The 23,405-nt window shown below is 34.2% G+C and overlaps 2 protein-coding genes across 2 annotated transcripts; one reads left to right on the top strand and one right to left on the bottom strand.

The window, feature by feature from the left end:
* Positions 1-3,520: 3,520 nt before the first annotated feature.
* Positions 3,521-7,360, bottom strand: LOC125234926. Its single transcript, XM_048141352.1, has 3 exons — positions 7,207-7,360; positions 4,548-4,650; positions 3,521-3,638 (listed from the first exon to the last, which is right to left on the bottom strand). Exons 1-3 carry the CDS (start codon positions 7,358-7,360, stop codon positions 3,521-3,523), a joined length of 375 nt encoding a protein of 124 aa, XP_047997309.1.
* A 7,016-nt stretch (positions 7,361-14,376) lies between these two features.
* On the top strand, positions 14,377-21,326 carry LOC125242237. The gene is made up of 6 exons (XM_048150974.1): positions 14,377-14,770; positions 16,887-17,146; positions 18,196-18,368; positions 19,895-20,054; positions 20,265-20,386; positions 21,017-21,326. Exons 2-6 carry the CDS (start codon positions 16,969-16,971, stop codon positions 21,314-21,316), a joined length of 933 nt encoding a protein of 310 aa, XP_048006931.1. The 5' UTR covers positions 14,377-14,770; positions 16,887-16,968; the 3' UTR covers positions 21,317-21,326.
* The last annotated feature ends 2,079 nt before the right edge of the window (positions 21,327-23,405 follow it).

Here is a 23,405-nt window from a genome sequence, read left to right as displayed (position 1 = left end):
TTTTGACATTTGCCGGTACATTTAGCTTAGCATTTGTGAGGCATATTCTTAATTTCCCCAGAGACAGCCTAATTGCCAGGTGTATTTATAGGTATTGGACTTTTTGTAGGCATGTAGATAAAATCACAATTTATTAGGTCTTGATCATTTATTCGTTTAGGCTTTTTTATTTATTTGAACAATTTAAGCAGATATAGGAAGGTGGTGATGTTTTTAAAGGTATGTAGCCCCATTAAAAAGTAAGTAAATTTAAAAATATATAAATTTTGTCTTCGGTTACCGCGATAGTTACTCATGAAATAAAACTATGGAAACGGATTAAATCGCAAGGCAAGGATTAAGGCTGTGAGGCATTTGTGTTGTATGGTGTTGGACATTTGCAGTTTGTTTCTTTGTCAATTTTGTGTAGATTAATTGGTTAATTATTTTTTAACAGAGTAATGGTAAAATGTTTTAATATTGTATAACTGGCTTTATTAATAGTGTGTGAACCTGCCTTAGAAATCTATATTATTTGTGGTCATGGTTCGTTAATATTTCTTGTCAGTGGGTAGCTTTTGCACATTTTAATTTTTCCTCAGTCACCCGTTGACCACGAACGCTGTAAAGAGTTCGAAACGTCGGGATGTATTTTAAATTCATTATACGCGATTTAATCCGTTTCCATAGTTTTATTTCATATATAAATTTTACTAAACATCCTTCAAAGGAGTTGTAATTTTCCTTGACAAACCTACGTCTAAAACACAAAAAAATCAATGCGAATAAAATAAAGACGCATAAACTAGTCGTTCCGATTCCGTGCCGATCTGTATCACCGTGTACTTTCATTCCGCTCGGTTTACGACTGAAATAAAGTAGCATGCATGAATGCCAGTCTGCTTCGTTTTATGCTCCAAAATCAACAGGCTACGTACGGTCGGTTATGAAGCTCGTATTTGGCACAAGTTGAAATGTCGACTCGGATTTATAAAACTGTTGATACTGCACAGTTAAGTAAAATACCTACTTACATATTTTCACAGGTAAGTATATCGAAAATTTATATAATTACCTCTAGTGACCTTGGCTGCATTAGTTATTGCAATTGCCGTGATTATGACGTTGATTCCGTCACAAATTTCAACATTGAAAGACACAGCAGTGGTAACAATGACACCACAAAAGCTATGCAGCTGTGTGAGATCCGATGTAACTTGAAAATATTATAAATATATCGTTGTACTTACCGTTAAGCTTAATTTTTAATATCATAAAATTGATAAGTGTTTCTGTTGAAATGGTACTTTTTCAGCATGTGCGCGGGGGATTTTATAATAAAATACCGTGAGTAAAAATTGGGACAGTAATTTGAGCCTAAATTAGTAAAGGTGCCGAAGAATGCCTTTGGTCTGAAAAGGCATTCTTCGGTAGCCAAAATTACACAGAACATATTTCTTATAACCAAATCCAAAGCTTACCTTTAATTGATATTCTGAGTAATTTAAAGCCCTTAACCCTACGATTCCATCCAGAAAATAAAATGAAACGGCTTTTGTTCTGCTAAACAATAAATTTTAATTGGGAACGTGAGTCGACTCCGAGGTAACTCTGGGTTTTCGCTGACTCTCTATTTATTAGATCGGTGCCCAAAGGTGGTATTAGATTTTATGGCTAAAGTTTTATGTACGCTGACCAACCGTTTGGAATTATAATGGTTGTACGTTAAAGTGTGGGCAATTTTGAGCGACTTTGTAATGTAATGGCAATTTATTTTGAAATTTACGAGACTGCAGATTGACCTTTCCATTAGAATGTAAAGTGACACCTGCCTAAAGGACTACTGACGGTCCAATACTACAGAGTGGCTAGGCCAGGACCGGGATGTGCTGGGTGATAGGAGGCTGACATGATGATGATGATGATTTTATCGTTAGCCCGCAATCTTATTTTATTTGATTTGATTGTATCGGAATAAATTCTGTGATTTGTAAACGTGTAGTACATGCTTTTATTTTATTTAAGTACACACCTGTATATCACGATGAGTAGAGATGATGATAATAATGAAAGTGATAATGCTAATGCTCGTGACATGTTATTAAATGATGACAAACGTTCCGCTGAGCCTCTTGATGCTTCTTTAAAATATAACTTTCAGTCACAAAAATTAAAATTCGTCACTTTCATAGTTTAGGAAAAAATAAATAGAACAGTTTTGGGGTTAATGGTGTGTTTTTCACCCCAGGAACACAGGGATGAAACTTTGTGCAGGGTACCTCAAAGGGCGTATTTTGATTATACGTATAGTTTCGAGACAAACACGCTGGGGGCAATTTTTCTTAGGTTATGCTTATTTATACCCTTTCAGCCGTAAATAAAGTTTACAGATAAAATAAAAAGCTTGTCAATTTTGGCAGTATTTTATTAAAAATAGTTAACCACAAAATTTTAAGAAATACAACATAGTTTTAATTAATTTAGAATGTCCTTTCAAACTGAAGCAACATTGGAAATGTTGTTTACTCGTGGATTCAGAACAAGCTATGTTGGTAGCGATTGTGATAGGGCGGATTTAACAAAGGAATTTTATAATTTTGAAATTTTGTAGTATATAATTTTACCCTTAGATGCGTATATGGTGCCAAAAACGATAATATCGAAATAACATAACTAGACAGATTGACATCAATTTTGAACGTTGATACGACTACTTTATCTCATATTGACGTTAATCTGATGGCTAGTTGTGTCATTTCGATTGTATAGTTTTTGATACCCTGAGCGACTAAAGGTTAACGCAACCATTTTGAAAGCACAATCTGTGGTTTCAAAATTCTTGCGTTGGTGTGGTTGCAAAACTTAGCTATAATAAGTTGATATTTATTTGTAAGCAAACAGTTACTAATTTTAATTTGATTCACAAAAACGAGTCATAAAAATACTAATAAGTGGTATAAAAAGTACAAAATTGTATTATTATTTACGATGATTGACAACTGTCGATTCAATATTTTACTTAAGCCTGATTTAGACGGCGTGCGAACTCGCATGCGATTTTAGTTACATTGCGGGCTGTTGGTGTGGTTGCAAAACTTAGCTTAGCCAGACTAGATAATAAGGTCCCTATAATAAGTTGATATTTATTTGTAAGCAAATAGTTACTAATTTTAATTTGATTCACAAAAACGAGTCTTAAAAATACTAAGTGGTATAAAAAGTACAAAATTGTATTATTATTTACGATGATTGACAACTGTCGATTCAATATTTTACTTAAGCCTGATTTAGACGGCGTGCGAACTCTCATGCGATTTTAGTTACATTGCGGGCTGTTGAGGTTACAATTTTGCACAAACCATCAAATACCGCAATGTAATAAAACTCGTATGCGAGTTCTCGTACCGTCTAAATGGGCCCTGTAGAGAGTCAAGAGTCGCATTTCATTTCTGAAACTTTCTTTATTTCCTAATATTTTGCCGGATCCGCCAGACCGGTTTGCAATCCCAAGAAGTATTCCCTAATCTCTATATTGGCAAAATCACATAATTTCATCTACCCATTCTTCGTCCTCGTCACACAGCATCTTGCCTATCATCTCTTCTCCTAAATCTTGCAGGGCTAGCACGATGTCTCCTGTTTTCGTCATCTGTGGTGACCTGGTGACAAAATACATTATACATAACTAGACAGATTCTGCAAATTTTGTCTTTGTAATACAATGGTAAAAGGTTGTAATGTCTAAGTCGAATTTGGAGCTTTTTGTCTCACGTTTTTTGTAGAATTTTGAAATATGAGGACGTATTAATTATTATTCTGAAATTGACCAAGAGAAGACTAGATCTTGTCTCAAAGGGTTATTTCTGCCCGTGACTTAGGAAGCAGGAAAGTGTGTACAGTCTCTTCATCTTCGTACTAGACAATAGTTTCGCTAACGACGGGTGATGGAAGCAAGAGGCGACATGCAGGTTCTGCCAGGAAACCGAGGAGACTGCAATGCACATCCTCTGTTCCTGCGAACCACAAAGAGAAGTACCTACTTAGGGCAGCATGTACTGCAACCCTATGAGGTACACACGACCTTACAGTCCAAAGAATCTGGAACTTCCTGAACTCAACGGGCATAAGTAAGGATATTAAATCACAAAGATCACTTCTGGTCGACGTGACGCGGAAAGGCCCACAATAACCCCCCAATAATAATATTTATTACGACGGGTGAGTGGTCAAACCCCATAAATCAAAATTATTTTTAGTTAAAATAAGAATGTTGAGGAAATTGCATTAAAGTTCGAATTTTAAAAAAGAAATTGGTTCAATTTATTGGGTTTGACCACTCACGCCTCGCAGTAAAGTATTAGTGTCTCCTGAAAAAGATGAGAGGTAGGAGACGCCGTCCGTTATCAAGGTGGACCAGCATGACCCAACTAACTAATAATTTACCCAACCCGACAACCCTCGACTGAATCTCGTGGCGAAAATAATAAGGAGAGCCTCCATCTAAAGTGGGATGAAGCAAGGAAGAAGAAGAAGAGAAGAGAACTAAAGTAACTGTAACAGTGCCTGACCTTGTAAACACCACCACTTCTCCGGTCACGCAATCACGAAGAAGCACCAGGTTCCGCAGCATCAGCCACTGGTCAGGGTCTTCTTCTTGAAGCAAAAACTCGCCTGTAAGCGGTAAAGTTGGTTATAAACACCTTTTCTCAAACATGCAATGAAATTTTCTTATAATAGTTATAATGGACTTGGAAGTATCGCTTACTAGGCGCAACAACTAGAGGCCTGAAAAGGGATTTGATACTATTTTTCAGGCCTTGCAAAGTATTAATTTTTTATTTTTACAACATTGTAGTTGACTAGTTTGACAAAAAGCAGATTTTGTTTTAAAGGTTGGTTGTCACATTTGGTGTGGAGCATTTATTTATTTCATTTGCATTTGAGAAAAGCACTCTATACAGTTTCAAAAATGACGTTTTTTGTAGAAATGTCACTTTTTGATGCTGGAAAATCGGTATTAAAATCGTAGTGAAATCTTACTCATTGTCAGATCATCACCATTGCTCGAATACAGCAGACACTTACAGCTTTGCAACCGCAAGACGAATATCCGTAAGCCATTAACAGTACATACCACGTTGTACATTTGATACGGAGGATTATCGGAATGTCGGCTGCAAATAACCGCAAACATGCCCCAGGAGTATACGAATATATGCAATATACGAAGCGGTGGTAAGACCGTTAATGTTTATACCGCGCCGTGGGGAGATCCAATGGACACAAAAACGGCCAAGAGCAGGGTTCCGTAGATTTTCGTATTTTTCTCGAAAACTACTAAACCTATCAAGTTCAAAACCTTTTCTAGAAAGTGTTTATAAAGTTCTACTTTTGTGATTTTTTGAACATATGGTTCAAGAGTTAGAGGGGGGGGGGGGGGCACTTTTTTTTCCTTTAGCAGCGATTATTTCCCAAAATATTAATATTATCAAAAAACGATTTTAGTAAACCCTTATTCATTTTTATACCTATCCGACAATATATCACACGTTGGGGTTGGAATGAAAAAAAAAAAATCCCCACTTTACATGTAGGTGGACCCTAACAAAGCATTTTTTTCCACTTTTTATTTTACCACTTTGTTGGCGTGATTGATATACATATTGGTACCAAATTTCAACTTTCTAGTGCTAACGGTCACTAAGATTATCCGCGGACGGACGGACGGAAGGACGGACGGACGGACAGACAAACAGACATGGCGAAACTGTAAGGGTTCCTAGTTGACTACGGAACCCTAACTAGTTGACTACCCCCCTAAAAAAGTATTGTGAAAGAGTTGGTAGTATGTTTAGACGTAAAGTTTTGTTGTGTTCGAATTTTTTTTTATACTTCGTCGGTGGCAAACAAGCTACGGCTCGCCTGATGGAAAACGGTCACCGTAATAACCTATGGATGCTACAACTCAAGAGTTATTTACTTTGTCACGTAATGCAACCGATTGCCGAATACGAACCCAATAGAAACCTGTACCGAATATTCCCCATTTTTTACATTGTTCACAGCAAAAAGGAGTGTACAAGTTCCAAGGAGGCCAGCTTGCGGATGACTCAAAGGACAATAGACGGAACAAATTAGTTCCGTAGGTCCGGCAGGAACACAACACTATGAGTCTAGTGCTATTTGGCTGTGGTCTCCTGTAATGCGGAGGTACTTTCCCAGTTCGGCTATACTCTAGATTCGAGCCAGATGATATCCGCTGTGCTGTGCTCTACCACACAAAGTGGAATATCATTCGCTATGATAAATAAAAGGGAACTGTCGATGTCGATTTTACTTCCAAAACAAAAAAAATTCCGAAAATAACAATAAAAATTGGGCACAGTCAGATTTAGGTAACTAAGCAAGCTATGCTGGCGCCATCTGCTAAATACTTCGAACAGCTAACTCCATTAAAGTTACAAGAATAAGGCAGTATTGAGTGATTGATGAATGCCTAATTGTACCACCCCGAAATTTAAATTAAGTTGTGGCAAATTGTTCAACTCTTCCATCTGGGCCAACCAACGAGGTCTCCTTACTAAACACCCTAATGAAACGCGCAAAATCGTAACTGTGAAAATTATCGGTCAAATTCACAAACAAAGTCTATACGAAAGCTTTTTGCCTCTGTCTATGAGCATGAATAATTAAATGTGACATTCTCTATAATAAAAACATAATCCGTATCAACGAGAACGTGCGTATAGTAACCACCAACGTGTTGCCATTTGCTTGTGAATAACACAAATATTTAGAACGTCTAAACAATTAAACGCGTATCTTTGCACTTACGCACTACACACCTAACGTTGCGTCTTCATTTCTCAAAAATGTCGTATATTATGCAATCTTTTTACATTTAAAGTTTGAGTTTCCTAGGATAGCGATGTCGATCCACCCAGGGTAAACCTAGATATAGTAGATATTTGCGTCTGGTGGGATTAAAGTATCTTTTGAAGATATCTTCTAAACGGAACATTTTAAAACTTTACCACCACCATGGCCACCAAACCTTAAATTGATATAGTCATTTTAGAACATATCTTCAACAGATGCATTTACTCCTTTAGACGCATATACCGTGGTTGAACTTATAGGTATCTATATTTTATATGGAGATGGCCGTTTTGATGGCTCTTTTTGATCCTAGGAAACTCAAGCATCTCTTCTGAAAGTTCAACATACCGTTTTCATCCGTCACGACAAGAAAGTTCCTCATCACCCCCTTATCATTCTCGTCGCCTACAAGGAAGTGTCTCATCCCGGTGATGTAGTCCGGTGGCTTGATCTCGAAGTGACACCGCGCCCAGTCCATCTTCCCGCCGAAGCTACCGTACATTATTGCGTAGCGATTTCGTTGCTGAAAATAAGAAAAATGTTCCCTTTACTCCGATTTTATTTGGATTATAAATTTTATGTTCTCAAAAGTACGTAGTGCTAAGTTTTTTCTTCCAATATGAAATCCGAGTTCTATGCGCTGATATAATGTCGAATACAAATTATTGTACCGCAATTTTTGGCGTCATGACCCGTATTTCGGAAGTTTCAAACGAATCATTTTAATAATCATTACGATTTAAAAATTTCTAACCTTTAATATTATATCGAGGTCTCCTAAAGATCAGACCTGGTCGCGCGATAAATTAAAACATCTGTTATCGACTTACTAATATGCGATCGTTTTTATCGTCTATCGTGGATACGATATCGTTGGGTGGACGACATTAGAAAAACTGCGGGCACTTCTGGGTGAGATTAGCCCAGGACCGGGATAAGTGGCGTACACGAAGGGAGGCCTATAATCAGCAGTGAGCGATTAATGGCTGAAATGATGATGATGATGATGATTGATATAGAGTCATCATAATCCTCCTTCCGTTATCCTTGCATTCGCCACGACTCATGGGAACCTTTTAGAGTATTATACATATATACTATCTATATTTGAATCGCACTCACGACATGCGTCTGGCGACATTATGCGCCCTGTGATAGGTACATACATACAATGTCGCCAGACATGTCATGTCAAGCGAAGTTACTTGCCCTTGCTTGCCTTCATTTACTTACGTACGGCTTGATACTTGCCATCTTGGACCACACGTGAATGCAACTACTAAACTACAACACAAACATTCGGCACATTAAACATTTACACTTACTGCTTCAGACAGTCTTATCACAGTTATCCTAAAACAAGTCAAAGTTTCCTTCATATTATAAAACTTTGGCCAAAAAACGTCAGCCATGTTATCCATTTGGAAACCTTCATTAGGCACAAAATATGGGCAGGTTTTGCTTAAAGTGTCATTTACACCGGAGTACTTTTCTGGTTTATTCCTTATTTTAATCTCAAGTTCATGATTTTTTCTCTTTTCCATTGTCATAGGTTTTTCAGTTGTACGCAGTGGTGTGTTTTTAGAACAATTACAGTGACAATTATTTTTATTTGTTGAAACTAACAGCATTTTCGTCAAGATGTATTTGATTTCCTTCTCGCCGATTGTTCGAATTTTTAAGTTCCGTTTTGTCGTTGATTCAGTGGTTGTTGTTGTTTGCTCAGTTCTCTGTTCAGTAGTAGTGATTTCCGTCTGAAATTCCTCTTCTAAAAATCCAGATTTTTCTACCTTCCCGTTGTTAACAACACCACTATTTGAAATAAGTAAATATAAATATAGGATATAAGGCAATAACGTATTCATTTTAAATTTCTATCATTGTATCCTCTTTTCACGAAATTCACATGACAAGAGTAGTAACGGCAGCTAGAAGTGGACTGGCTCGTGTGGAATCTTCGTCTGTAGAATTACAATAACATCACTACCGTGTTTAGTAAACATGATCTTTTCATCTGTTATCATATGTTGTTTGTGTTGTGCGTAATGCTTTTGTTACTTCGTTTTTGTTACACGTTATTACATCAGTATATAGATAAAATTACGTGTGTTTTATAATACCTGTCCATTCAAGTAATAGCTTTTAAATCTTTAACTGCAATCCAAAGTGAGATTAGGCTTAATGGCCGGGTGCGCGCCAGCCCCAACATCGTCATGAAGATGATAGGGGACAGGTTGGACTCCCCCTTTTTGCTACGCTGCAGTCGGCTACATGTGCCGTACTCAGAAAAAAGAAAATGTACATAGTTATAGTTAAGTATTCTTAGGCTTAAGCACTAACACATACCTTAGAATTCAGTTATTTTTTTTTTTACTAACAAATATTGTCAGTGTAACTTGCTCGAAATAAATGATTTATTATATATATATTATTATTAATTTACGACATAATATTGTAATATCTTATTTCGTTCTAACTTGTATGTCAAGTCGGTCTCAGCTTAATATTATACTTATTATGACTTAAACCGAAGAAAGCGAAAGAAATACGCTTTTCAACTCATTATAATGCAGAATTAATTCACAAATCTACATATATTATATTATAATCTAAACTTCTACAAACATTTCAATAGAAGCCGATAGAAGGCATGCAAAGGGTTTCCCGGTCAGTTTATTAAGCACGCCGGTCTCTGGACAACCCGGTAACTTCGCCAATATCGGACCCTGCAAACTGCCGGTCGACAATAAGTAGTTAAACGTATGAACTGAAACTTTGTCTTTATATGGCCGCGGCCACAGGATAGGGAAAAGCAGTAGACTTCTTAGAAATATATTTTTCTCAAACATGCAATGAAATATTGTCTTTACGTTCCTTAAAATGGGCTGGGAAGTATCGCTTTTTGGGCGCAACAACTCGAGAGGACTGTAAATGAAAATGAAATGAAAATGAAAATAAATTTATTGGTAAAGAGTGTATGCGTGTCTTGCGTGTGTATGGTTGCTACATATTAACCAAATTAAATTAAATTAAATTAAATTGTATTTATTGTTTTTGTAGAAGTGCTTCTGTTTCCTCGTAATCAATTTTTTTTATCCATTCAAGTATAACTTTTTTACAATTGTATAAATGCAAAGGGTATATAGAAATAATTTTATTTATGCTATTATATAGATGAACAGATTGGTTTGTAAATTGTTTTCTGGCATATAACGATTTAGTACACAGAAAAAAATGGTTTTTTGAAACAAGAACCAGATGTGTTTCACCTAATATTTCTTGAACTCAAATATATATATCTTGAAATAAGATAATCTCACTAACGTTTCAAAAAATTAAAATTCTTCATATTCAAGATCGAAAATCTTGGATGAAAGCAAATATTATTTGAGTCAAAATTTATATCTCAAATCGAAACTAATTTATTTCTCACCTTAAGAATGATTAAGCAGATTTGATTTAAGAATTAATTCTTGTGCCGATGTAGAGTCAAACTTGGCTCAAGATTACATTCAATTCTCAAATGAACAATTTAAAAGTATTTAAGCAAGTAATATGTTACTTGATAGGAGATATTATTTAGTTCACCCAAGAATTATTGAAATATTCAGCCAAGAATTTAGACATTCTTAAAGCAAATAATATATTTCTTGGTAAAAGATATTACTAATTTCATTCAAGATCTAGTTAAATTTATAATCAAGAATTAGAACAATCTAAAAGCAAGTAATATAATTCTCGGTAGAAGATATTACTAGTTTCATTCAAGATTCAGCTAAATTAACAATCAAGAATTGAAACAATCTAAAAGCAAGTAATATATTTCTTGGTAAAAGATATTACTTGTTTCATTCAAGATCCAGTTAAATTTACAATCAAGAATTAAAACAATCTTAAAGCAAATAATATATTTCTCGATAAAAGATATTACTAGTTTCATTCAAGATTCGGTTAAATTAACAATCAAGAATTAAGACAATCTAAAAGCAAGTAATATATTTCTCGGGAGAAGATATTACTAGTTTCATTCAAGATTCAGTTAAATTAACAACCAAGAATTAAGACAATCTAAAAGCAAGTAATATATTTCTCGGTAAAAGATATTACTAGTTTCATTCAAGATTCAATTAAATTAACAAACAAGAATTTAGACATTCTAAAAGCAAGTAATATGTTTCTCGGTAGAAGATATTACTAGTTTCATTCAAGATTCAGTTAAATTGACAATCAAGAATTAAGACAATCTAAAAGCAAGTAATATATTTCTCGGTAGAAGATATTACTAGTTTCATTCAAGATTCAGTTAAATTAACAACCAATAATTTAGACATTCTAATAGCAAGTAATATATTTCTCGGTAGAAGATATTACTAGTTTTATTCAAGATTCACTTAAATTAACAATCAAAAATTAAGACAATCTAAAAGCAAGTAATATATATTTCTCGGTGAAAGATATTACTAGTTTCATTCAAGATTCAGTTACATTAACAATCAAGAATTAGAAATCCTAAAAGTAAGTACCTAATATATTTCTCGGTAGAAGATATTACTAGTTTCACTCAAGATTCAGTTAAATTAACAATGAAGAATGTATTATAATATAATATGACTAAGGACTATACATTTGTATGATAAGAAGCAAATAATTCCAAATATTGACGAAACATTACAATATTCGTTTGTCACGGGTTTTAGTAATGTTTGCTGGAAAAAGAATTAGTACTGGAAAGAATCGAAGTATCGGGAATTCCCGGTACCACGCAGGTACCGGAATTTTTAGTCCTGGTACTGAAGAGGGTACCGGTACCGCAATCTATATACCTAAATATTGGCTTATAAGCATTGTACAAACTATAGCTAGGATTAAATACTGCATCTGATTGCATGTAATTGTATTGTATAGGTACCTAGTACCTATCTTACGGAAAAATTCGTTTTTGTCTCAAGACAGTCGAAATTTTTGAATCTTGAATCAAGACCTTCGAAAACAAAAGCATTATTGCTCCAAGATATTATTTCTTGCTAGTTCTTGCAACAAAATTTACAAATCTTGTCTCAAGAAATTGCATTTTTTGCTATGAGCAGTGTTGCTGTATTCATTTTTTACCCGATAATCTTGGAAAATGGTTTAGCGAACAATCTCCACACAATACCACGCTTTTGATATGTTTTTGAAATAATTGTAAAAGGCATGAAAAATAAACCATTTTATAAAAGAACAAAGGCATAGAGCTACTTAGCGTGTTGTTACTTAGTTTTGCATAGGTACTTATAAATTTCGAAAATTTCTTTAGCGTTTTTCAAAATAATGCGTATTTGGGCCAGAGTAAAATATAGTAGTATTTGCGGCAAAATATAATAAAATCTGTTTTTGTTTTGTATGAAACCAAAAAGTAGGTATCTTATTTCAAGGAAACCTTGGGCGATCCCGCCTTCTAACCGTTTGGGCTCTTATTTATTATTATTTGATAGGAGACAAACGAGATGTAAATGAAGAAAAAATGTTTTTTTTTTTTTTTTTTTTAGTATAGATAGGTAGACGTTTGACCTCGTTTATTTATTAGTTTAGTTTAGACAGTCAAGCAAAACGTGAGAGTAAAAAATCGGCCAAAAGCGTATATATCGGGCCCCGCTCAGTGTAGGGTCCGTAGTTTTCCGTATTTTTCTCCTAAACTACTGAACCTATCAAGTCCAAAACAATTTTCCTAGTAAGTCTTTATAATGTTCTACTTTTGTGATTTTTTTTCAGATTTTTTAAACATATGGTTCAAAAGTTAGAGTTAGATTTCCGAAAATATTAATATTATCAAAAAATAATTTTAGTAAACCCTTATTCATTTTTAAATACCTATCCAACAATATAACGTTGAGGTTGGAATGAAAAAAAAATCAGTCCCCACTTTACACTTTTTATTTTTTCACTTTGTCGGAGTGACTGATATAGGTACATATATTGGTACCAAATTTCAGCTTTCTAGTGCTAACGGACGGACGGACGGACGGACGGACGGACAGACAGACATGGCGAAACTATAAGGGTTCCTAGTTGACTACGGAACCCTAAAAATGGTGGCAAATTTGAAAAATGTATGGGCGCGGGTTTAACGTCCCATGAAAAAATTGAATTTCGCGCGTTTTTTTACTCTCACGATTTGCTACAATTTATTGTATTTTTCGCATAATTTAAAACATGAGTATGAAAAATAACCATACAACGAACAATTGACATTTAGATATAAAAAAGTTAAGCCTTAACGCATTGAATTTTAAGTATAGGTATGTACCTCTACCAAGAAAGACACGTTTCAACTTTCAAATCATACAAGTGCAATCACACACACACGACCGGTCTGGCTCAGTCGGTACTGACCTTGCCTGCTAAGTCACGGTCCTGGGTTCGAATCCCGGTAAAGGCATTTATTTGTGTGATGAGCACAGATAATTTGTTCCTGAGTCATGGATGTTTTTCTATGTATATAAGTATGTATTTATCTATTTTAGGATGTATATCGTCGCTTAGCATCCATAGTACAAGCTTTGCTTAGTTTGGGGCTAAGTTGATCTGTGTAAGGTGTCCCCAATATTTATTTATTACATACTGATTATCTATCATGAAGTTATGTTTACTCATAAAAAGTAATATTTCTAAATTAAACATATTTTTGGAGTTTGCTTACAGGTTAAAAATGTCGTTTTTTTATAGAAATGTCGATCATTTGTCGTACCTGCACTTTATTACTATTGATGTATATGTACAGTACATTTAAAAATTTGCAAAAACACAAAGATCTTTGCCTTCCTTAAAAAAAAAACGCCACCTCCAGAAGTAAGGCCGGCAACAGACGAGTCTTAATTTTCATAATCTTAAAAAAAAATTGTATGCAAACTGACACTGACAGATCTGTCAGTGTTAGTTTGAACTGTCAATTTGCATACAATTTTTTTTAAGATTATGAATTTTTAAGACTGTTGCCGGGGTAACTCTTGCATGATTTTATACTTTTGACAAGTAGGAAAATAAAGCACAAAAGGTTAGAAGGCGGGATCGCCCAAGGTTTTCTTGAAATAAGGTACCTATTTTTTGGTTTCATACAAAACAAAAACAGATTTTATTATATCCTGCCTCAAATACGCATTATTTTGAAAAACACTACATGACAACTTTTATTTCTTACATAATTTGCCGTCGAATAGCATTTTTAAAAATAGTTTATCCAAAAAAAGCATCACATGTTGATCCACTGTGCGACGTATCGCGCCGTGCAATAACATTAAGACGTAAAGAGACTTCGTGCCTCTACTCTTTCCCATATTACAGCTTGGCAAAAAAGAGTAGAAATGGAACTAATTTTTACACCACTTACTGTTTTCATACAAAAGATAGTTGGAATATGCAAGACGTTTTACATAGACAGTGGCGCCCCTATTATTTTCTACTTTTTTTGCCCGACTGTAATATAGACGGTCAAGCAAATATTATGAGAGCAAAATTCAAATTTTCTATGGGACGATATTAATGTATGGGCACATTATTCAAATTTGCCGCCATTTTTTACTCTCATGATTTGCTTGACCGTCTGTAGTTACATTATCTAGGTTATTAACATGACAAGTAAGTGCCTTACTTGTTATGGCTGATGTATTTATTGGGTAAAATAAAAATCTGGTACTGGCAACATTTTCAAGTTGTCATCCAACAAACCAAATGCTAACGGCCGAATGTGATGCTCGTGTGTTCTTTTTCTTTTCGCTCCTTTTTTGCGTCGTTGTCATTGCAGTGAAAGTGTTTCATTTGAAAATTAACTTAGTGATCGCGATCGCAAGTATACCTACTAAAATAATGGAAGAGGATACAGAAAACATATTGGTATCCTGGGATGTGCCGTCAGAAGTCGTCGAGAACTTCAAAAGTAAGTTGTGAATTTTCTAGTATATCGCTGGCAGATCAGAAGGTAGTGGTCAGGGAGCGGTAAAATAGTTTTCAGTACAGATTGTGTTTTTTTTACGCACTAGTGCGAGAAGTGGTTCATTATATGCTAGGTCGAAACTTTGGAGGCTCATCTGTACAAGATATTTGTTAAATGTTAGGTTAAACAAAATTACCTACATCCATTGAGGTAAAATGTACGTTAGTAAATAGTAATTCAATGCATTTGCTTGATATATTTGTATGTTACTAAACTATTAAAAACTTATTATCTCATCAAAACGAGACAATGGGCATTTTGACACATCAATGTAAATAAAAAAAGTTATATTAATACTCGATCAAGTCCCATTTTGGTCAAATAATGTGTGAAAATCGTGAATGTTTAAATCAAAATAACATGACTGTGCTTGATGCAACTGCCATACATCTCCGGGGTTGATCAAGATGTTCATTTGTCTTCTGAAGTGTAACAAATTTAATGTGTAGTTGATCATTTAAGTTGTCAAGAGGCTCAACTTTCCATAAAACTAAAGGTTAAGGACAGATTGTTAGTAGGTACATAATTAGTATCATCATCAGTAGTCTATAAACCGCTCACATATCACATATTGTTGGTAACTACGAGTAGATGGGTAGCAGCCTGTTCTATAGTTCTATTTTATGTCAAGTATTTTGAATTTCAAATAGATTTTGTCACCATGTCGCAGTGGAAGACTTTGATTCAGTCTCTCTTCGACCACAACACTTAAGATATTTATTCTTTTTTGATGCATGTTTCGTTCATTTCCCATTTAAATATACATAGGAGAGGTCCTCGATAGCTATCAAATATGCAATTATTTAAGTTAATTTTTTTTACAGAAAATGATATAAGCAAGGAACAGTTCAAATATTTGGTTTCAAATGATACTTACTTGAAAGAGCTTTGCCCACACATTGGGCACCGAATAAAACTAAAAAGTAAACTACAAGATTACTTAGACTCAGTTACTGATACTGAAACTGCATCTTCCTTCAATGCAGATTTAATGGTTATTAAAGCAAACTATCCAGAAGTGATGCAAATTGATCAAGACGAGTCAGTTATTCTAACAGACATTACATTGGATTTGGATTCCTACTTAAATATACCTAGTAGGCTTTCACTGCCAGAATTTGATTTGAAGACTATCCTCCAATCTACTCCACAAGGAAATAGTGTTCTAAATTATTATCAAAAATACAAACAATTGAACTCGCAAAAAGAAACATCATTGTTGATGTTTTGGTGAAATATCACTACACATTTATTGTTAACAAGTAATTATTGAACCACTTATAATTATGTTTGCCCGTTGTAGAACTGATGTAGTGTTAGTTTTTTATGTAGGCAGATAGATATTTTTGACAAGGGGTTTATTACATGTGGTCATAGGCATAGGTTATCTAATGTTTGCCTGAATTACATTTGCCATAAGTTAAGTTCTTAGCCAGAGCAGCTAAATACTTATTTTGTTATTTATTTTATTTTGTTACTTCTAGGATACCACAAGTAATTTATCCTATACCTTAGTAGTAGGTTAAGTAGCTATAGTAGTATAGTTACCTGTAGAAATTATATATACAGTAATCATCATGTAGTAGTATCCAATGTAGATTAGTGTAATATAAGCTTATATATATATGCCGCTCAAGTACTTAGCTCATGGATTGTAGGAGACCAGACAGCAGTAGTTTCAGGCTTGGTACAGTCACCTGCGATAATATCTTACACAATGAAGGCCTCAAAAATATCTGATACGCTCTTACAATGTCTCATAAGGCAATTTGATGTATTATATCACAAATAAGGTACTAGTGGCAGATATTTTTGCAGCCTTCGTTGCGTAAGATATTACATATTATAGGTTACAGGTGACTGTACTTGCATGTCAATCCAGATGGATTGACGCCTAGTGCAAGTTAAATATTCTTTCGAGTTAAATATTCTTTCACGGGTAGCAAAATTATGCATTTACGTCAAGGGTGGTTGTGATGGTTTTCTGTCTGGTTTCTATAATTAGTATTAATACCTACTTAAATATGAATGAAGATTATCCAAAATATTTTTTTCTCAGCAACATCAAACCAGAAGAGTTCAATTTGCTAGCTGCAAAAATTGTTTCTCTTTTCCCAACTGAAAGTATATATATCTACTATATGAAAGCTGTGCCAACATGCAAATCTGCTTCAAGAAAATATGTGCCCGCTAAAGGCAAATTAGTGGACAAGGTTCGAAATCTCCTGTACATATCAGGAGCAAAGCGCAGGAGCATTAAATCCACTTGCTCTAATAAGGATTCGGATACAGATGTAGAGTCTGTGGAAAATAATCAAGGTAAAATCTATACTTATTCCGTACTAATAGGTAATATAAATGCGAAATTAACTCTTGTCTGTCTGTTGTCTTTCTTCCTTTAGATTTTCACAAAGTATGGTTTCGATACAATTTTAGGGTTCCGTAGTCAACTATCCGTCCGCGGATAATCTCAGTGACCGTTAGCACTAGAAAGCTGAAATTTGGTACCAATATGTATGTATATCAATCACGCCGACAAAGTGGAAATAGTTATTTGTTTTACAAGGGGGCAAAGTTGTTTAACCGCACGTGCCAATATTGATATCCGAGCAAGCGAAAGATTCCAATATTGAACCGCGAGCGTAGCGAGTGGTTCAAAAAGTGGAATCTTGAGCGTTGCGAGGGTTTCAAGGCACGAAGGTTAAACAAACTTTGCCACCGAGTGAAACACAAAATTTTTCACCACACCAACACGAACAAAATACTGACTATAAAACATCAAACTAAATCAAATCCATCAATCTATTCAATATTTATGATTCAAAATCATCATTTGGTAAATTCTACCAGCCAGCTTAAGACATAAAGTTATAATTTGTTTGAAATTACTTTGCACTCTTGTGAATAAAATGCAATTTTGCTATCTGTTTTCGAATAGCAAAGTAAGCCTTTACCATTTGGTGTGGTGAAAAAAATGTTTTATTAGGGTACCACCCCCCTGCATGTAAAGTGGGGACTGGTTTTTTTTTTCATTCGAACCCCAACGTGTGATATATTGTAGGATAGGTATTTAAAAATGAATAAGGGTTTAGGTACTCCAATAGTTTTTTGATAATATTAATATTTTCGGAAATAATCGCTCCTAAAGGAAAAAAAAAACTGTGTCCCCTCCCCCTCTAACTTTTGAACATTATGTTTAAAAAAATATGAAAAAGATCACAAAAGTAGAACTTTATAAAGACTTTCTAGGAAAATTGTTTTGAACTTGATAGGTTCAGTAGTTTTTGAGAAAAATACAGAACTACGGAACCCTACACTGAGCGTGGCCCGATACGCTTTCGGCCGGTTTTTTATTTGTTTTATTTCAGAGACTGCCTCAAATGACGACGCTATTTGGCTGAAACATAACAATGAGCCATGGGACCAAGTTTGTGAAAGGTGGAATAACACCTTTGAATTAAGACACAAACAAAAATTTGAAACTGTACATGATTTTCTCGAAACCTGGGCCATTTTAAAAGACGGCAAAGCAGATACTCTGGTAAGACATTCCTAATAAAATAACTAGCCACCTTATATTAATAATAAATTATATACATATTATATAAATAGAATTGATTTTAGTATAAGATTTCTATTACTGGCCATGTTATACTAAAATGAATTCTGTAACCTACGAGTATGACTTACTACACTAAATACATAAAAAATAATATCAAGATAAATGCCATATTTCCTTTAGAACACTTCAAATCATCAATCAAAGTGTCTTATAATTCCCACATTTCCCATACTGATCAGGTGGGAAATCATTTGGAATGATAACTGTGTATTCATATGTAACTCTGTTTCAGATGAAATATACATTACTTAATATACAGGGTGCATTTTGACAGCGGGTCAGTGAGGGCAACTATCAGATCCCGTGGTGCTATTGCTATCTAAGGAGACTATCCCTCGATTTCAAATTGATGGAAATAGTGTTTACAGATTTTGGAAAAAACATACAGGGTGCGAGAAAAAGGTCATTTTTGAGAAACTTTCAAAAGCTTGTATGGGACCAAAAAATATTTCCGTCTAGAAAAGTCACAAATCGCGAAAAACTCTTCCCATACAATTTGTATAAATAATAAATATTATAAAAAAAAAATTACACGGTGATTTTTTGATGCCAATCGATTCCATTCTTAATAGTATTAATAGTTTCTAACGGGTCAACTTACGGTAATGTACCAAAAAGCCATAAACCAATACATTTTACTATGGTGAATAAGTAGAAAAAGTTTTCTTTAATTTGTGGCTCTTAAGTACATTATCGCAAGTTGAGCCCTAAGAAACTATCGATACTGAATAGGAATAGAATCGATTGGCATCAAAAAATCAGCATGTAATTTTTTTTATATTCATAAAAATGGTATGGGAAAAGTTCTTCGCGATTTGTGACTTTTCTAGCCGGATTTTTTTCAGTCCCTTACAAGCTTTTGATCCTGGATAAGAATTAGATCGATTGGCGTCAGAAAAAATGTTTGTCAAAAATGCCCCTCTTCTCGCACCCTATATGGTTTTTTTTCCAAAATCTGTAAATGCCAATTTGCATCAATTCGAAATCGAGGGAAATTCTCCTTAGACCATTTTCGCCAAGGACCACGGGATCTCATGGCTTACTGACCCGCTATCAAAATATACCCTGTATAATTAATAATCCAAAACAAAAACTGAATTAAGTAATATTCATACATACATACATACAATCACGCCTGTTTTCCAGAGGGGTAGGCAGAGATCACGGATTTCCATTTACTACGATCCTGACAAAGCACTTTCGCTTCACACACATTCAATTACGTTTCTCATACACGCGCGCTCGTCGGTTTCGAGTACTTTTGACCTTTATAATATTCCTAGAACCTAAACTACTTACTTATACATAAATTTAACTTAAAAAGTAAAACGTATACAAATATCCCGCTTCCTTCCTTGCCCAAAGGTGCCCACGATGCTTGCGGCAGTTCCGCGTGGGATAGTGATATAATAATTAATACTGTCACTGTTTTGTTATTGTTACAGATACTTTTGGATTTTGAGAAACAGTTTAAAGAGAAGTCGCTTAACTTCTTTAAAAACTGGGAACTATTTTTCTCGAAACTTTTGAAGCTTAGAGAAAGTGTCGTGACAAATGATAATGCAAAAGCATTAATTGAAGGATTAGGGAATATCATTGACGATGGTAAGTACCTACTTGTTTACCTATAGAATGTGTTGTAAGACTTGTAAGTACCCAAATCTTGACTGTTTTCCACTCGTATAATGCGAGTATAGTTTATAAGTTTTTATAGTGTCCATATCGGTATATCATCGTCATAGTTTAGTAGATGCATTCATACTTGATCATTTTATAAAATATGTGTAATTTTCATATATATTTCTTTTATTTCAGACAAAAAAATTCCGGTGCAGATTTACCTGCTAGGTTTTTTAATACCACCCAAAGGCCGAAAATCTAGGAAAGTCAAGTTCTCAACCACTGAATCAATCCAGGGCTTATTAGTTCAGATAGATGTAAGTATTGTATGCATCCAATCAAAATTTAAGTTTTATTCTCTTTATTTTATTATTAATATACATTTATATTATTACCTATAAAAGTTGTGTAATTGTTCAGTTAATGTTTTACTATTTTACTCTTCGAGTCAAGCGAGTTCAATATATTTCATTTAGTTTTATTGCAAAATAATGTTTCTAGCATTATTTATTTTTTAGCATACGTATATAAAATATATCCACAATCACAATTGATAAGTTTTCAAAATATGTAATTATGCTAAATTGAATTATTTTTGGTAAATATGTTCCATTTAATTTTTCCCACTCAATTTTTATGATAATCATTATTACGTATGTAAACTGTAAGGCATGCAAAGTTGCCAAAGAGCCACCATAATGAAGTTACATTTTACTTAACATTTTTAGAATTCGTTACTTCTTACTTCTTGAATGAAATACTTTTGAATGAAAATTACAATTAAGGGAAAAATCAAAAAACTTTGTGTACATTAAAATTCCATTTTCTATCTGACTAAGTCTCTGTCTCTTAAAAGGAATCTTCTACTTTTGTAGTGGAGCCTCTGCTGAGCAGTGGGATATTCCTGGGAACTATGGCATTACTTTTAAATTATGTTTTTAATGCAGGACGCCGGAGATATCGACAGCGTAATCGCAGCCCAGAAAGCTAAGGCTGCAGCCCGGAAGGATACCGTTCAACCCTTCGTGCTCATACAAGGACCGCTACAAAACTTCGCCCAGATATACATCGTTATTGATGATATCAAATACCACGTGCATTCAGCTGCAAAGGCGTTCGACTTATTGTTTAAGATTTATCACGTTTTCCACGCCAAGTATCCCCAAGTGTGTGAGCACCTCCACATAATTATTCAAAAAAAGTGTATCAAATCCATACAGCGTATGATACAGTACCACCGTATATAGTTGACGTTTTAAACTTAGATGTGTAAAATTTGGTCTTCGTTTTTTATAAAAGTTCTTGAAATGTAAAAATATACTAAGGTATAGAAATTTCTTTGGTCTTATGTACCCACTTAAAAAGTATTTCATTGTGTAAGGTATTTGCACCATCTACAATTGACGTGATTTGTTCTAAGTTTGTCTTGTAGAGAATACTCTGTGGCGTCAACTACGCCTATCATTCGAAAAAAGTTAAATAAATTCATAAAATGCTTTGTTCCGAGTGCAAACTCGATCTTGGTACTTTTAAAAAATACATTTTACATTTGGAACTTATTCATAAAATAAAAACTAATTATCAATGTCCTATTGAAAATTGCCAGAGAACGTATTGTACAAAGTATTCTTTAAAAGATCATTTGACATTTTTTCATAAATTGTTTGATAATCGCCGACTTGATAGTAAGCCAATAGAAAAAACATCGCATCCGAATTCTCCAATGTGTACTAATATATCGATCAATAAAACTATAACACATGATCCTATAGAGTTAAACAGTTCTACTAAACTTAAATCTAATAGTGAGAACTGTAGCCAAGACAGTGAAAATATAACAATGCAATTTAAAAAAGATCTTCACTTATCTGTTATACTTCTTATATCGAAATTATACAGTAATTTAAACATGCCAAGAAATCAAATACAAAACATAATCGATATTTTTAAAAGTTTCCTTACTGATTCAGTTTCTTACATAGAAAGTCAAATTCCAGTGCTTGGAAATATTAATAGTAATAACATTAGTAACGACATATTGCCAATGAAGAACTTAAGTTTGTGCTTGGACATATTTAAAAACTGTTTTCAAGCAATTGACACCGAACATAGACTAATAAATTTGTTTAATGCGAGTGGTAAGTTAGTTAAACCAATTAAGAAAAAAATCGGTGTCTCGAAGGCACCAAAACGAGTAGATTCTAAAGTGATTATGACTTTAAAGGATGAATACGTTCATTTGGTGCCTTTGAGAAATAGTTTAAAGCTGTTTTTAGAATTACCACAAGTCCTGCAGACCATACTAGACTATCAAAGATATCTTAGCAGCACAGAAAATGTATTGCTAAACGTTGTTAATGGGGTATTATGGAAACTAAAAGCTGAACATGAACATTGCTCAGATATTTCTATTCCTATATATATTTACTATGATGATTTCGAAAATGGTAATCCATTAGGCAGTCATGCCGGTAAACATAAAATTGGCGCTGTTTATTGTAGTATTGCGACTATTCCACCGCAGTTTGCTAGTCGCCTGGAAAATATTTTCTTGGCTCTACTTTTTTATTCCAACCAGAGAGTAAATTTTGGCAATAAAGCGGTTTTTCAACCATTACTTGATGAATTGAATTTTTTGGAAAATTGTGGTATAGACATACTCTCTAATAATGAAAAACTAAAAGTAAAATTCTATTTGATTGCTTTATCAGGAGATAATTTAGGGCTTAATTCAATTATGGGTTACATGGAAAGTTTTTCCGCCAGTAATTACTGTAGAATTTGTACTATGAATAAACAAGAATGCCAAACTGCCATTTCAGAAAGTGAAGAAAAATACGGTCACGAGCTAATTATAACCATTGTTTAGCCAATAACATTGGCGTAAAAGAACTCTGTGTATGGAACAGTCTAGACAGCTTCCATGCTTGTGAAAATACCAGTGTAGACGTCATGCATGATTTATGTGAAGGTGTTCATAGATATAGTATGGCATCAATAATACAATCATTTATAAACAAAAAGGTTTTTACCTTGGACCAATTAAATTCCAGAACGAAATACTTCACATATACTAGATCCGAGCATAATCATCCCCCACCTGTAACTAAGCAGCATTTATGTAATGGTATCATCATGTTTTCAGCGTCGGAGATGTTATGCTTTGTAAGAAATTTCCGTTACTTTGTCGGTGACTTCGTTGACGAAAGAGACGAAGTGTGGAACTACTATTTGCTTTTATTAGAGTTAACAGAAACACTAACCGAACAAACTATCTCCACAGAACACTTAGTTAATTTGAAACATTTGATAAAAGAACATCATAAAATGTATATA

The sequence above is a fragment of the Leguminivora glycinivorella genome, chromosome 2 (genome assembly GCF_023078275.1).
Source record: "Leguminivora glycinivorella isolate SPB_JAAS2020 chromosome 2, LegGlyc_1.1, whole genome shotgun sequence".
NCBI lineage: Eukaryota > Metazoa > Arthropoda > Insecta > Lepidoptera > Tortricidae > Leguminivora > Leguminivora glycinivorella.
Note: the sequence above shows the minus strand (reverse complement) of the source record. Positions and strands in the feature narration are given on the sequence as shown.

What these genes read in the sequence shown, in the direction of transcription:
- LOC125242237 (XM_048150974.1), top strand. Translation starts at nt 16,969, where the DNA reads ATGAAAGCTGTGCCAACATGCAAATCTGCTTCAAGAAAATATGTGCCC. An exon ending in ACGGCAAAGCAGATACTCTG is followed by an intron (nt 18,369 to 19,894) that starts GTAAGACATTCC and finishes TTATTGTTACAG; the next exon opens with ATACTTTTGGATTTTGAGAA. An exon ending in GCTTATTAGTTCAGATAGAT is followed by an intron (nt 20,387 to 21,016) that starts GTAAGTATTGTA and finishes TTTTTAATGCAG; the next exon opens with GACGCCGGAGATATCGACAG.
- LOC125234926 (XM_048141352.1), bottom strand. Translation starts at nt 7,360, where the DNA reads ATGTACGGTAGCTTCGGCGGGAAGATGGACTGGGCGCGGTGTCACTTC. An exon ending in TGTCGTGACGGATGAAAACG is followed by an intron (nt 4,651 to 7,206) that starts GTATGTTGAACT and finishes TACCGCTTACAG; the next exon opens with GCGAGTTTTTGCTTCAAGAA. An exon ending in GAAGTGGTGGTGTTTACAAG is followed by an intron (nt 3,639 to 4,547) that starts GTCAGGCACTGT and finishes TTTTGTCACCAG; the next exon opens with GTCACCACAGATGACGAAAA.